Source organism: Salminus brasiliensis, chromosome 7, assembly GCF_030463535.1.
Source record: "Salminus brasiliensis chromosome 7, fSalBra1.hap2, whole genome shotgun sequence".
In the NCBI taxonomy this organism is placed as follows: domain Eukaryota; kingdom Metazoa; phylum Chordata; class Actinopteri; order Characiformes; family Bryconidae; genus Salminus; species Salminus brasiliensis.
Window position 1 is genome coordinate 22,213,108 of NC_132884.1, and position 16,730 is coordinate 22,229,837.

At 40.2% G+C, this 16,730-nt stretch overlaps 1 protein-coding gene across 5 annotated transcripts in view; it reads right to left on the minus strand.

Moving 5' to 3' along the window:
- Positions 1–16,730, minus strand: part of evi5b (ecotropic viral integration site 5b) — a 70,808-nt gene that overhangs the window by 50,961 nt on the left and 3,117 nt on the right. For 3 of the 5 annotated variants that reach the window (XM_072684133.1, XM_072684130.1, XM_072684134.1), the window contains exon 2: positions 6,499–6,564. The exons of 1 other annotated variant lie outside the window; for it this stretch is intronic. In XM_072684133.1, the coding sequence (XP_072540234.1) occupies positions 6,499–6,549 (51 nt within the window). In that variant the 5' untranslated portion in view covers positions 6,550–6,564. Of the gene's footprint in view, positions 1–3,691; positions 3,717–6,498; positions 6,565–16,730 lie in introns of those variants that run through there. One more of the 5 variants, XM_072684132.1, reaches the window with a different exon arrangement.

Sequence of the window (16,730 nt, forward strand, 5' to 3'; positions counted from 1 at the left end):
CACCACCACTACTTTCAAGCTCGACTACAGCTTGCAATTGACCACATGAACAATGAAAAAGCTTGCTGAATATGGAGCTTTATGGTCAGATTAGACAAAGATATTTAGAGGAGTAAAAGGTGTGGCATTCAACCCCAACTGTTAAGCCTGCTGGCACATAACAGAATATAACAGAATGATGATGGGGACTAGCTCACAACTCTTCAGCATATTCTCAAACCATCAGCCAGCCAGCTGAAATGAGTGAAATTTTTAAATGGTGCACAATATTGCCAAGGCATTCACGGCCATGATGTACATTGTAAACTTCGAACCACAGCTCCTACTGTAAATTAGGTTTAAAATGTACAAATGAACAACAAACCAACACCAACTGAAATAGCTCAGCACTATAGCTCTACTATAACAAGTGCTTTCTCCAAATTCAACACAAAATGCCACTTTTAATGACGACTGCAGCTTATTGACCCCCTTCATGACAAGCGTCTTCACCACTTAGTAGAGCAGCCTTCTGCTGCTATAACCTGCTGCAAACATGATGCATATCCAGACACCAGCTTTTGGCAGTGTTGCAGAGGAATCGAAGTCCCATGGGCTGTGGCCTCCAGTTCACCAATATGGATTTGCGTGCTGCAACCACCTTCTCTAAATCCCACCAAAGATTTTCTAGGTGGTTTAAGTTAGGCGACTGTGACGGCCACTCCAAATTATCTTCCAGGACTTTTTCTGAAATAAAGCCTTGGTGGGACCTCGAGGTATGCTTGGGATAATTGTCCTTCCTCATAGAAAGCATGACATTTCTCCTAGGATTTCCTGATACTTGCTTAAACCCATCTTGCCCTCCACACATTGTAGATTTCCTGCCCCAGAGGAAGCAAAGCAGCCCCATTTACTGTAGGCAGGGTGCTCTTTTTAGCATATGCAGCATTCATCCTCCTCAAGGCATCTGAAAACTTCCAGTTTTGTTTTATCACTCCCCAACCAGATTTCCAGAATCTGAGACCGCAGGGGTCAATAAATAAAGCTGTATTTTTGTGTTGGAGAAAGCACTTGCGTTCATTGTGCCGAGCCATTTTAACTGTTCTTTGTTTCTGGTTTGCATATTTGGCTTACGAACTGTTAAAATGTACTGGGTGTTCATTAACCAAGTATTTCCAGGAACAAGTTCCTGTTAAATAAATAAATAAATAAATAAATAAATGAACTGCTCCACAACTAGAGGAATCACATCAGATAGAGCCTCAGGAGCCTCCCAAGCAAAAGTAACATGGTACAGAACTGATTTAGAAACTGTGTAAAGTGAAGACAACGAATAGTAGATCCAACAGCCAGTTTAAAAGTAGCTCTGAAACATAGAACACCTTGCCTATCCAAAGTAAACACATACAGGGTCTAGGGTCAACACTAGTTGCGTCTAAACAAGGCAAACAAATACAAACCTTCACCATAACAGTATATGAAATATATATATATATATATATATATATATATATATGGCTGTTTGGCTGGATATGCCTTCAGACTTTTAACAGTAGCAGAACAAACCATAGGCTTCGTGAGAATAGCGCTCTAACGTATGAACTATCAGTAGACAACAGGATATGAAAGCAGTCGCTTGCTACCCAGTTGCAAGCAGACTTGAGAGTACTGCTCCACAAACACAACAGCAACAACAGCTTTAATAAAGTCTCTTAAGTTCACTACTCTTTTGTGAACCCTATAAATCAGGGTCTTCCTCCTGTGACACAGTAGATGCATGCAAACACACAGCCAAAAATACACTCTTTGAGATCTTAAGACGAAAGCGTACACCTAAACAGACACAATATGGCAGGATATGGGGTTTTGCAACAGATGTTTCGAGAGGAAGGCTGTTTTGTGGATGGCTGCTTCAAATGACCCATCCTCTGCCTGTGTGTCAATGCAACATGCCGGAATTAGATTCAGCAGAACAGCAGTATTAAAGTTGACCTACAGCTGTTTGTGCACTCCTGGAATTAAAAGAACACTTCTGGTCATGAGCATGTTCATGTGACACAAGGGATAAGTGCACCCATTACAATCCTACAGTACCCATCTACACAATAAAGCACTGCTTGTTCTACAGCATTACTCGGAAACTCAAATAATTTTCTGCAACAATCGAATCTAAAATTGTACATTAAAAAAGTGGCTATTTCGTGATGAATAAGAAGTTACTGCTGCCGATACTGTTTTTAGGGGGGACAAAAGTCTGGTGGCTAAAATCAGTTAAATTGAAATTTCATATGACAGCAATTGTGCCCAAAACGCTAAAAACGGACACAAAGATGGACAGAGCCCTCTGTCTGTGCTCTGCGTTCATTTCATTCGTATTTGGGCACGTTTTCAAAAAAGCTTACAGATCTACTTAGAAAAGAGCAGTACCACTGGAAATGGGGGGCAGTGTAGCCAATAGTTCAAGCGAAACACGAGCACTGCCGTAAGGATAAAAGGAAGAATTGAATCTTCAGAAAAGAGACTTCTGATGAATCTTATGCAGCGTTTTCGCCGTTCACACCACTGCTTCTTTCATCTTTTTTGTAGCAAGTATGATATCATGACTCCCCTCCGTGTTTGTTGTCGCCAGAAACATTTAACTCTGGACTGCCCTCTTGTAGATTAATTGCTTGCCAACATCTATACCAACGTAAAGGACACATACAAGTACGTGGGCAGAGACAGTTACATCAGATTCACAACGTGAATCGCTATAAATGTCGTAGCAGTGGGGGTGGAGCTACTGGTTCTTTGCTAAAGGTTAGGATTAGATACATTTTACATGTGGAGGACACTGTTATTTTCACAAGATTGTAAGTAACGCCACAAAATGCCACAAAAGCCAAATTAATTAAAAATGAAAAAAAAAAAAAAAAAAAAATTATATATATATATATATATATATATATATATATATATATATATATATATATATATATATATATATATATATATATATACACACATACACACACACACACACACACATACATATATACACACACACAAAACCATGTTAAATAGCTTTTCCAGATAATTTTTCCGGCCCAATTTTAACACAAGTTTAATACAAGATTGATCACTTAATCAGAACACTCATTTCACTTTTCTGCTGTGGTGGTTCTATTCAGTCAGTTAGCCTTAAGACAATGTTGACAAGAAAAAGAGAAATGCTTCTAGTCAAGCATCACATGGTCTCCTGCAGCGTATTTCCTCTCCGAGAAGCTGTAGATTCTGCTGAATAAGGACGTCGTAAAAGACAGAAATGCAACAAGCAGCCAAGTTGGGAAACAAAGCCAAAGAGGAACATGACATGGGAGTGTGTACAGTTACAGATCTGGAAGAATCAGCATCCGGAGAGAATGACACAATGTTCCCTTTGCCAATAGTGTGCAACACAATGTACCACCACAACAATGAAATGCTACTCCGCCAAAGAAGCCACTAAATCTGTTCCACAAACTCTGACAGAGAAAGGAACGATATCGGGTAAAAAATGACAACTTCAGCTGAAGCAACAAGGACAGACACACAGCAGAAAGAGGTCATCCCTTCCAGTCAGCTCTACAAACCTGGTGTTACTTAAAAACAGGTTACTTCATCGGAAATAGACCAAACACAGCATTAAGAACAATCTTCGCTGGAATCATTGCAGAACAACAACTGGGCTTACCTGAGGAAAGACTCCTCCTTATGCATTCTCGCTTACCGTTACAAAAAAAAAAAAAAAAAAAAAAGAAGAAGAAGAAAAAAAAAGTTAAAGGGCTGATTAAAACAAAGCCTTAAACCAACTCCAACTGAAGCTAGCTACATGACGCCTGAAAAGTCACACCACCGGACATCGCACTGCCTTTCAGCTGAGCCTGCTCTGTGGTCCATAGGAATTCAGCAGTCATCTGGTTGTCACGATGTCATTGCGGGTCAAAGTGCCACCCTGAGACGCACCGGCATCGATCAGGAGAAGTGTACTCTGTGCCCTCAACTCCACCGCTGAACGCACACTCTGGATTTCACCTGACAAAAGAAAATGCTGCGTGACGTGACAGTGGTGTTAAAGTGTATGCACTCGTCATGACGGTAACCCCAGGGGAAGTGCTCAGATCACTACCGATCACAGCGTGCTTCTGTGAATCCTGAGCCAGCCAGCTCATGCTTCCTCTCTTCGTTGGCAGAGCGCTGGTAAAGACCACAAAACTTCACCACGTCACACTCACACACACGCAACAGGCTCGGTGGTTTCCTAAAGCAGACTGTACTCCCCCAACCGAATCCCTAGAAATGCCTGACATTCATGGGTGGGAATCACCCCTGTCTGCGCTCTACTAGCGGAAGAGTAGACGAGAGCGAGAGTGAGAGCGAGAGCGAGAGCGAGCGAGAGCGAGAGGGCACATGGAAAGAAGCAAAACAGAGAGCAAAGGGCAGCAAAAGGGGGACAAGACGGAAAGGGAAAAAGGCATTAAACACACCAACAGCACAACAGGTAAAGAACTTGTGAAGCGAGGCAGAAGTTACAGAATACCATCAGTTTACCAAGCACAGAGTTGAGTTAGCACACTTAGCAGTTAGATGTGAGAAGACTGTAATGTTAAATGATGTATTTGTTCAATGGTTCTGTATAGAACAGTGACAACTCCATAAACCATTTAAACAGCTATTTGTCTTGTTAAATCTGCTCTTTTAATACGATTCTACCGTTTGGTCACCCTTGGATGAATGACCAATTAATCTGAATCAAACATGAAATATTAAATCCAAACAGTTACTCTGGCTAATTTTTAGACCCTCTCAGATTAGCAAATGAAGCCTAAGGCATGCCACTGACTGTAATTAGGAACCTTCAGCTGGTTTCCAAACTTCTCAAAATTCTCTGACCATGTGCCAAAAAAGCTCCTAAGAATCCATCTAAAGATTAGCTTACCAATTAATCATTGCTCATAAGTCAGGGGAAGGCTAAAAGTACATAGCACATAGCACACGGTCATGCTTGCTGTATCTAGAATGCATACTAGATATTATATTATGCATACTGAATTATACTGCCTGCCGGTAGCAGCCACAGACAGAAAGAGCCCAGTTGGTGCTGGGTGGGTAGATGGCCTTCAGTGTGATGCTGGCTAGTACTTTACTTTACTAATACTTTTGGCCAGTGATGTTGCAAGTGTTGAAGACCCCCCCCCCCCCCAAACAAAAAAAACGAACCATGCTTATCTTTTGCATCATCATTGTTATTTTTCAAGTCGAGCTGGAGGTTCAGTTGCATGTATCTTTAATTAAATTTCCTGAACTGAGGGTGGGGTAACAGCGTAACAGCTCATTTTAAGTACTCTGCTGGCCTAACATTTCAAGAGGAAGTACATAAGTCTGCTCCAACAATGTGGTAAATGAAAGTATACATTTGTTTTGTGTGGTAAAGGGTAAGATAGTCAAAGTGTGTGGTATGTCTGAAGTAATGGCCTTTAGTAACACACTGTGAGAGTCTACATCCCCTTGTCCCTTTACAACCCCTCGTTCGCCTCAGTACACGGGTCCCCACAGCTGTTCCCGCACTCGTCTAGAAGGCATTTACACAGCTGTTTTACTTACACATGCACATGAACAGACCGATCCGGAATACTACTACCGACAGTCCTCAGTTTTAAAGGACAGTCATGCAAAACTACATTAGTTTTCATCCCAGTATTAGACGGTTCCTTAAACTGAATGCAGACAAAATTCAACAGCCTTTTAAGCATAAGCAGGTTTTATACACGAAATTCTTGTGAATTGTGAAAGTCCCTAATTAAACAAATATAATAATAATAATAAATAAATAAATAAAAAACACCACACATCGAAAGGAATAAGCCCTGAATTTAAAGTAAAGAGATGTTTACACTAGAACAAGGTGGAAAAGTTAGAATATCACTAAAACCAAAATGCGAATAAACAATGTCCTATCTATCCATAAGCCACACGATTCTCTAACAGCTGGACTGGAGAAAGACTGAAGCTACGGATTGTTCGATCATCAAACACAGCTTTCAAACCCACAGCCCGTCTGCACTATGCTCTACCAGAATTGTCTGGTGCATTTGCATTCCCCAGACGTATGGTGGACTTTGTCCAGGTGGCGTGGAGATCTCAGCCCTCGTTAGGCGGGATGCTGCATGTCCTCAGCCACAAGAAACAGCAAATGGCTGTAAAGATGATTCTGCTAAAAGCAAAGACCAAGTTAACTCTTAAGAGCTCACTCTTAATCAAAGTAACCAATGTCACCCAAGTTTCTTTGCATAACTGTAGTGGAGGAAGTATTTTAAAAAACACCTTGATTACCTGATTTAGAAGATTATCCTGTATCTGCAACATCTGTTGTACAGTCTAATATCTCAATCTTGATTTTTTTTTTCCTCCACTGCCTGATGTTAATGCTGATTCATTATTTAGTGTCATCAGGGGCTGCGTTAAATTTTTCAGAGAGAAGAATCTGTGGTAATACATTACCAAAGTAGTGGCGTGGGAGGAGTTTTCACAGGCTCCTGCCTGATCACGCATGGATACCACCAAAACCTAGGGAAAGAGAAAGTAATCGGAATTGCTGTTTTACTGTGTTGCCCCAGTGTTCAAAAGCTGGATACAATTTGTAACAGCTGCTCTGGTAAGACTCCCTTACGTTTCTCTCAAACACCTTTATTGTTAGAGTTTAACATTTGAAGGTTGAAATTCATGTGACAAAGTTGTGTATTTCAAATGTTTACTGACAGAATTCAGCCAGTGCCCATTGACTTCTATTACAAAAGGACTTTGCCTCCTCTCTAGTCAAAGACAGACTTCACTATGGGCTTGGGCTTTGTTTCGATTCTAAGGCAGTCTTGTATTGGGATCCGTATGGGTTTTGCCCGACCATTAGGAGATAATGAATTTGAACGCTGACAATGTAGCTATATAAAAATATCTGCAATATTTTCACCAATACTAATAAAAACATTTATCGCCAACATGGCCTACAGATATTGGTCACATCTAGAGTATGTTTGGGCCCTACTTTATACTGTTATGTCACTTGGATACTCTGAAGTGTTCTTTCACAGCCTATACAAGGCCCACGTCTGTGGCCACACAGTGCTTGTGACCTTTGTAAAAATTCTGAGTGGTTGGATACACTTAATACCAGCCTCTGGTGCCAACACGGCTAGGAGTTTATCAAACAGCACACAAGACTGACCTATTCAGTGTACCATGCTGTATGCTTAAAAGCTGTTAAATGACGAGGACAAAGCATGCGATACGACACCAACTTCATTTTCCTAACAACCATGTAGCTCAAACTGGGTGTGTGCACTGGGTGGAGACAGCAAGAGAGAAAAGTGTATTTTTCCTCCCCACGGGTGTTGCTGGAGGTCAGGTGTGGAGGAACAGTCTTGCAAAGAGGAGAGTTAATTTAATACAGGCTTTAAACTCCGTCTATAAGCCATGTGGTGCTGAGGTAATTAAAGTGGCCAGGCCAGCACTGAATGATAAAGACACATGTAACTGCCCTACTGCAACTGACTGCACAAACAGAGCCAGTCAAAGCTAGTCAGCCGGTGCTCTACAGAGACCCACGCCCACTGACATAAATCCAGGCCTGCATAGAAAAACAGGAAACGGAGGCTACAGGCTAGCACAGTTTTTCAGCAGACTAACCTGAGTCTGACCTGATGATGCAAAACGGGGCAGAGGTATAGTGCACACTTCTGTGCCAGCTGAGGAACCAAAACCTCCAGATTTGGATTCAAGTCTACAGTTGAAACAAACCATGCTGGCTCAACCAATTTAGCTAATCGAAGCAAAGCAGTTCTTCTATGACACTGACCCACCCTTATTTTTATTTTTTTTTTAGAGAGGAGGTAGGCCTGATTACAGATTTGAAGGCCTACTAATTCCACAAATACACCACATGACTTTTAAAGTGGTCAGATTGCTCTAATGACTATGCAATGCCTTGTCTTATAATCTACAAATTGTGGCATTTTGCACACTGCAAGATCACCAACAGGGGCTCAAATACGCTGAGATCGTTCACCAGAAAGAATCCCTACAAGAGTCTGTCTGCTCTTCAAACCGTTTTCCGTCACAAAAACACATGCAAGAAGTGATGTGGAGAATAATACGACATGAGTGTCCTTACAAAAATGAGTGCTCCAAACTGTTTATGCACCGATTTGCAGCAAAAACAAGGTCCAAGCAGACCTGAAACATGTAGTCATGCTTGATGATGACGTAAAACTCCTACTTCAGGTTTCCTCACATCCAGTGTCACACGTCTGCAAAACATCAGCAATTTCTCAGATCACCTCTTTGAACAGCTTTGAACAGCTTTGAGTATAAACTTGGCATAATTTTTAAGTAGTAAAAAATCTGAAGAGGACTGGTTTCCAAACTGGGATTGGGTGGCTAGGCCCTTGTGGTTAGGCCAGGTGCCAGGTGTCTATGCTGGAATACTTGTACTGGCATCATACAACAATACTGACTGAACCTTACACCCATACATGACATAGGGGGTTAGGACTTTATAGCATTCATTAGTAATTTATAAGTGGTTTTAAACAGGGAGGATGGGGTCCCTTGTAAGGTTTCTTCCTTCTGCTTTGAGGCAGGTTTTCCTCATCATGTTCACATTTGGCTTGCTTACTTGGATTTACTAAGTTTCTTCGTTGTCTTTTTGTCCTATTTACAGATTACGGTAAAGCTGATCTGGGACATCAGGTAGTAGAAAGTGCTATACAAATAAACTGGACTTAGTGGACTGTAGTGACAACCTTAACTTCTTATCTATTTCTTGCTGGATCTACCACTGGATCACTGGATCTATGTTTACATGGCATTAACATGAGTTTTTGCTGTTCCTTGTTACCTCGAATACTGTGTATGATGAAAAAGGTCTTTAAATATCATGGTATAGTATTTTTACCATGTGATCACCTAAATAGCTGCATCATTAGCAACAGATTCTCAAACCACTATTCACATACTCCTGTACTGAATACATTTTTTTTTATCATCTTCAACATCTGCTGCTCTTCATCTAATTAAACCAGTCTAATTACACTGTTTGTAATGAAACCTGCAGTTGATCCGTGTTTATTAAGCACTGACGATATCCTTGATATGCTTAGAAAGCCATATAGTAAATCACAATAAAAAGATGTTTCATGATACGATTATATCCCCAGCTCTAGTGTGTCGCACTTTCTGACATAGTCATTACCACCTACTGTTCCCGCTGTGTTGCAGAACTACCACTGTTGAGCAGGACATTTCTGGGGAGAACCCAATGTTTACAGAAAGTAAAACAGAAATGATGCATGCATTGGGGAGCTGTTTACACAGGAAAGCAAATCAGATCTTATCTGGTCACACTTGCTTTTTAACAATAAGTGCAAACAGATTCCAAAGTATATCCAGATGCTATCCGGATACAAAACGCATGTTAATGACAGGTGTGAACAGACCCTAGGAGAGTATTCAGACCATGTTGTTTTTGACATTTAAAAATAAACATCAATAAATAAATAAGCAAATATTTAATATATGCTTATATTTTCGATATATATTACATTCAAGATATCAGGAATTGTAACAATATGCTGTTAAATTAGCAGGAAAATGTAACTTGGTTAATTCACAGAACTTCAGCTAAATCAGCTACTTGCACATAGAACAGCAACACCATATGTAATTACCTACTCTCTGTGCCCAAACGTTTGCATGACTGTAGAGCAATAAACGGTACATTTGCTTTTCACGTTTAGGTGGCAGGAAACCTGCACATGCAGAGTAATCTTCATGCTGTATAGCTGAGGGCCCTTTTTCGTGCAGTCTCAGCAAAAAATAAAAATAAATAAAAAATAAAACTTCAAGTGTAAACATCGAGGGTCTGTAATGCAAACAGATGTAATACTGTAACTGCAGAGCTGGGTTTATGTGGGTTATCCTGGAGAATAATCTGTTCGTCACCAGCTCACTGTACACACAGACATCAAACTCTGGCTCACGAAGGATAAATATAACTTGTATCAGTTTGATACCCCACTTCAGTGAGAGCGAGGGAGAAACCCAGAGTGCTGACAGAGTGTTATTTCAGTAACTTCATGCCAGGTCGGGAGGGGGGGGTTGGTTCTTTTGGATGGATCGCTGGCACAAAAAGCCCCCCCTACACACACACACACACACACACACACACACACACACACACACACACACACACACACACACACACACACACACACACACTTCCCTGACTATTTGTTATGGAGCCTGTTCCAGCTGTCCAAATAGTCTACATGAGGGAAGAGCTGCTGCTGCTGCTGCTTCAGAATACATAACAGCCAAAAGATCAATAGATAGAAAAGAAGGGTCTTAAGAGAGCAGTCTAGTTAACTACTCTCAGACCCTGACAAAAGCATAACTGCTTTCAATCCCATCGTAAATCAGCTAAAGCTCAAGACGGTTTAGCAGACGCTGCCTGAGAGAAAAGAGCCAAAAGACAATGCATGAGACGGCAAAGAAGGAGTCAGCTTTAGCAATCTGACACTTAGCTAAATTAATCAATACGCTGCTCAGTTCATGTTACAAATGCAACAGGGGGGGAGAAAACAGAGCTGAGGTTCGATTTTGCAACAGCTAAGAAACACGTTCATTAGCACTACAGACAGACATATGTTTAACGGCTGCACAATATTTTTCATATTAGGTAGAATAAAAACTGCTGTAGAAGATTTGAGGCGGCCTCAAATGAGAACCAAATGCAAATAATGGGCAACAAATCACAAAGCCTTGTGCTCCTAATTCATTTGTGGTAAGATTTCATAAATCAAGGTATTCATAAGGTTTAACATTCACATCTTTTGGTCAAAGCAATATAGAGCACTTATTCTTTCCTCTTATTCTTTCTTATTGATGTGTTGCAGGTGTTGCATACTGTTGATCTGTGTGATGCTGGTATTGTTGCAATACTGGGATTTTGTTAGAATACTTTCAAAACCATCAATTCAATATAATCTAACACTAAATGAGTGGGTGTGAGGATGGGGGAGCATATTTTTTAAAGCAATAGCAAAAAATGGCCTGTGCACCACTAATAAGGTTATAAAGAGTAGGAGGACGGACCCTAGGGCTGAACGATATGGTAAATATACTACATCACGATATTTAAAGACTTTCTTTCGTGATACACAATATTTATCGAGATACATGTAACCAAAAAACAAAACAAAAAAAAAAAAACAGTAGCAACAAACTCTTAAAAGCTACTGTTCAGATACTCTTTCATACTAAATAGTGATTTTTGAACATCTGCTGCACGTCATCCAATTAAACCAGTCTAATTACATGGTTTGTAGTGCTTCTCGATATGCTTAGAGCATATTACAATAACATTTATTACAATACAATAAGATATAGTCATATTTCCCAGCTCTATTGGACTAATTAATACAGTTAGGTAGGGGTGAGGGAAAGATTTAAGTATTATATGAAACTCAATGCAGACATGGATGATTCTGAATCGATTCACAAAAGGTGCAGAATCTACTTTCTAATGTTCATCGTAATTGTAACATAACGTTGACTAAAAAGGTCAGCTAGCTACCTCCAGTTTCAGACACAGCCAAGATGTCTGACTGGCACCCTCTGCATTTCAAAGCTAGTAGATACTTTGGCTCTGGCTTGTTGTTGCTGCCTACCAAAGAACCATCGAGCAAGGGATATCAAAGCTTCCACCCAATTCAGAGGACCTAAAGAGACTTCCACACAGTGAAAAGAAAAAAAAAATCTATTGTGCACTGGAGGAAATAAATAAATAAATAAAAAAAGATAAATCAATAAACATTTTAAAATCGCATTGCAGCCCTCTGAATTATAATCGAATTGGAGGTGTTTATTGATTCCCACTTCTACAGGTCTGCTAGCACCTACATGGGCATGCCAAGCTACTGTTAGAGAACACTACCTGCTCTAGCTTATAACATGCTATAATGCTGTTGTAAAAAAAAAAAAAACAACAAGATGCCATAAATTAAAGTCACCAGCCTAATTCACAGTCACCCACATTAATTTCACCCAGACACAAGTAATGCAACTCAAGCTAATCACTTCTCATGGTCAAACCTGACATCTTGAGGTGAGAAAGGCCTGGCAGGACAAAGGGTTCTTTAGTCTAGGTGACCTCAATATGCCATGCTTGGCACAGCTAAGTGGCAAAAGCTAAGTGTCTGGGATTTTCACTAAAGGCAGAGGGGTACAATGTGTGCTAGGATTGAAGATGAACAGAAGGGCAAGATTCTGTAAATCAGCTGGCTCAGGAGAAGACTGAGGACAAAGCTTCATTCTGAGGACACATACGACCATTGTAGTGCAGTCTAGCGAGTCCCTAAGACCCTCTGCTTCAACACTGCTCAGTCGGATGGGATAGTTTAGCACAATCTGAACAGAGAAAGTTCAAGAATTGCTAAGTTGACTGGTTAAGTAAGGGTGCAGGTCGAACAGGATGAACAGTTTACAGACTACTTCCAATTCACACAATTTACCTCTAATCCAAGAAAAGCACTGTGTACAAAGCACTTCAGCAATAGAAGCTACTGTATCGAACACATAACGAAAGTTTCTACCCTGCCAAGAATCTCATTTAGGCTTCAAGACGATGCTAGCAGCTATACACACACAATCCTACTTCCGGCTATTTTACAGGTCAGAGCAGTCAAAATGTGTATTTTGGCATCATTAATTAAAAATACTTGATAAAGACAACAAGTGCTGACAAAAGTAACCAAGCATAAATGTTAGTCTTCTCACCAGAGAAGGCAGTATAAAAAAAAATAAAAAAAAGTTGTTGATGTTTGAGAATAGCACCGCCTTTGACTGCAAAACCATAGAGTGGATAGTAAGGACAGCTGAGAAGATCACTGGAGTTCTCACCTCCATGGAAGACATTTACACCACATGCTGCATCTGCAAGACCACCAGCATTGTGAAAGACCCCACCCATTACTCACTTTTTTCCCTAGTGATACCATCTGGCAGAAGGTACCAGAGCATCCTGGCCATCACTGCCAAACTCGTAACAGCTTCTTCCCCCAAGCCATCAGGGACAAAACTGAGAGACTCACTCACGCATCTCGATGTGATGCAATGCGACTCTACCATGTAATGTTTGCGGCTAAATGCTGAATTTAACTGAAGAAACCCTGTATTCTACCATACTGCAACATGGTACTGCTCCAGTTAAGCTTAGTGTGATCCCTTTAAGCCCAATTACATTAAACATCTATGTACATATTTCATTAATAGACTTTAAACAAAACATTCACTAAAAGGTTGTTACTTTGAAGTAATCTTTAAAACATCATAATAATGAGATTTACTAATACTACTACTAATAATATAAAGAATAACTAAAATCAATTTATTAATGGAATGTATAAATTAGCCTACTGCACAGTGTGTTCAAAGACAGTGAGATAATGACACCAAATTCCCCATTAAATGTAACGAAATGCCAAAGGAAAGGAATTCTCACACAATTACAGCATGCAAGCACCCGTAACATTACAAATCATCTGATGTTTCATTATTAAATAAAAAAAAAAAAAAAAAAAACATTTTCCACACAAACTCTGGCACGTTCACTTTAAGTGTGTATAGACAAACCATCTATCTACATGATGCAATTAGTTGAATTGAATGACCTTCCACTGTGTGTGAAATAATTACTCTATATTAATGGGTCTGTCGCTAGAGTTCAGTGATTTGGTACTTGTTATTGGCTCTTTGAAATAAACCCTAATTATGTTCTAAATATGACTGCAATAAATATGACTATAACCACTTTTAATCAAGCGTATTTCTGTGGGCTTATTTGGAACAGGGGCCAGCTTAAAGGGTACAAAATCTACCCACTAAGCACAGCCGGACCTGTTTGCTTTTTAAGATGTATCAACTTTATTTGAAATAAGTTAAATATGTCAGCATGAGATTATTGTTTCATTTAAACTTTCCTTGTGTTCTAAAAATCATTGACGTGAGCGTAATAAGTACTCTTACAGTACAGAGTGCTGAGTCGGCCCTGTCTGTTTACTGTGCCTACTGTTTTTTTTTTTCTATATTTATGGCACCATTTTTAACTCTATGTTTACACATTTGCACTTTATGTAGTCTTGCGAAGTGTGGTGTTGCTTTTTTTGTTGCTCCATGGTCTCATTACCTGGCTCCACTGTGTTCTCTTGGCATGCTCAGACCAGGGGTTCCCAAACTTTTGCAGCTTGCAGCCCACTCAACCTACCACTAAATGCTCCACGGCCTACAAGAAAGAATTTAAACACATACAGCAATCAGCTGTGAAGGCTATCGTATTGACTCAGAGGCTCGAACTGCCTCTGGATCTTTCATTGTGAAAGACCGTTTTAACCCATTTATCCATGATAGTTAAAACTCACTGAATAAGATAACTCATATCAGACTCGCAAAAATTAACCTAACTATCTTGCTAATCCACTAGCTAGCTTTATCGCCATAACCACTGCACAAGACTGTACATCATGTCTTCACACTCTTGTGAGACAATGATCACGTGGTTACAGGCACATTCCCTCCCACAAAATAGGAAAATTAAAATCTCAAGAACGTCTTAGAGCTGCAATTCCGTGGCGTTACATCAACATGGCAGTGCCATAGACTGACTTAGCAACTATCCACTGGTGGAAATACAGGTAGAAACTGCCAATTTCACACAATTTTATTTAATATAATATTTAGGTCATTTGCTTAAACTCAACAGCTGAAAAAGCTTTTTAAGCATTGCTTACTTGTGGAGCAGAAGCCAATACTGGTTAGCTCCACCGGCCTCATTGCTCCTGTGCAAACGGGATTTTTGCTAAACCATTACTTTCGATTCAAAGCATCAACTGATACACGGGGAATAAAACAGGAACATTTGCTCCTGTACTCGAGAGTGTCTTCCCACAAGGCCCAGATGGCCTGCTCCCCGATTATGTGTGACCAAGCCTCTGATTTACAACTGCACTCTTTGTTATGGAACGAGTGGGTTCTCCACCCTGCTGTCTTCCATAACCGCGTCCTGTGTTTGGGCCTGCTGTACGCAAAGAGACCTCCCTCACAGGTGGCGTCTGAACTGGAAATCTCCTAAGGCAAACGCAGTGTGCAGAGATAGCTTCCTTCTTTTTCTTTTTAGCAGGGAGGCAGAGACACTAGTGGAATACTAAATGAGGCAGCGCAGTGAATATAGACCCCTTCAGTGAGAGGCACAGTACAATACTACAACAGAGGAAAAGGAGGGGGGAAAAACCGAGACCAGCTACGGCATTTCCTTTGTTTAAGGGACCAATGGAACTGTAACTAGAAGAAACACATGAAACACACAAGCTCATTAAAATTCAGTACAGTTTTTAACTGTGGTGTCAGCAGGAGTCCCAATTTCTTTGATCAAGTACATTTCTTAAGGTGTAGTACAGCTGTAAAACTAGATGGAGGAGGTTACTGGCCCTGCTGTACAATCGCTCACTAAAATACCCAGCACACATAGGTCATACAATCCTGTTGGTGCCCAGCCAGTCCTGTCTGATTGCCCAGACACTGTTCTATTGGCTAAGAAATATCAACCCAGCCATCACTGGTACACACTCTTACCATAATCGTCCAACAAGTTAGCACGTTCACATTGAAAAACCCAATTCACCTAAACATTTAAATGCCTGTGCAGTGCCAGGAAAAGGAGCAAAACTCAGATGATGTATCTAGATAGCCTGACAGTTTGCTACATTTTAGCTTGTTCTCCTTCTCATTTGATGAGTCATTTCTGTTGTTTTCAGTATTGTATTATCTCCATCATAATCACGATTTGAAGACTACAGATATATGGTTGCAATGAGATATTTAGCTTCCTCTCAGTAAACATTAGCTGCCTGGCTTTCCTCTGTATTAGCCAGCAAACAAAAGGTTATATAAAAAAATAATTTAAAAATTAAACAGCCATCCCTCCTCACCTCTAAAGGAACAAATAACTAAATAAAGAAAATGTATTTCTTTGTATTGGTAGTGTGCAGGAGATTTACAATAAAGTCAGTCTGTCAAGCAAACAAACTTTCCATCTGCAATGTAGAGCAGCTCAGAGAAGGGGAAAAAAAAAATAAAAAATATCTATATAGAGACAGAAAGTGAGAGCGAGAGCGATCAGCCAGGAGTGAAAGAAGGAGACCTGGCACCAAGATTTTCTGATATGAGAGAGGCAAAGAGAGAGAAACTTAATAAGGCAGTGTGCAAAGACAGAATTTCAATAAGGTCTGTCAGCAGAGCGAGTACACACCTCAGAGTACACGCTCCGTTTTGCTCTAAGGCCTCAGAGGTGCTGAATGAAAATATCAAGAAAGCATTTTTTATTCCCTAATGGATAGTGAGACATAATAAAGCAAACAGAGCTTTAACACAAACACAAAGCTACCCACTGTAAATACACAGCCTTTCCTGTAAAGTGAGGAAATACAGGGTAGCTGATTCCAAGCTGTACTATTACTTCAGACGAGGCAATGAGAACCAAACAAATGGCCTTTAAATTTAGTAGGGGTGCACAGGCATGAGTTGCGGGTTATTGATGATATTTGTTATATGAATATGGATCAATATGAGTACATAAACATTTATTCATTTATTCACATAATATTCAACGCATTTGTAGGAAGTGA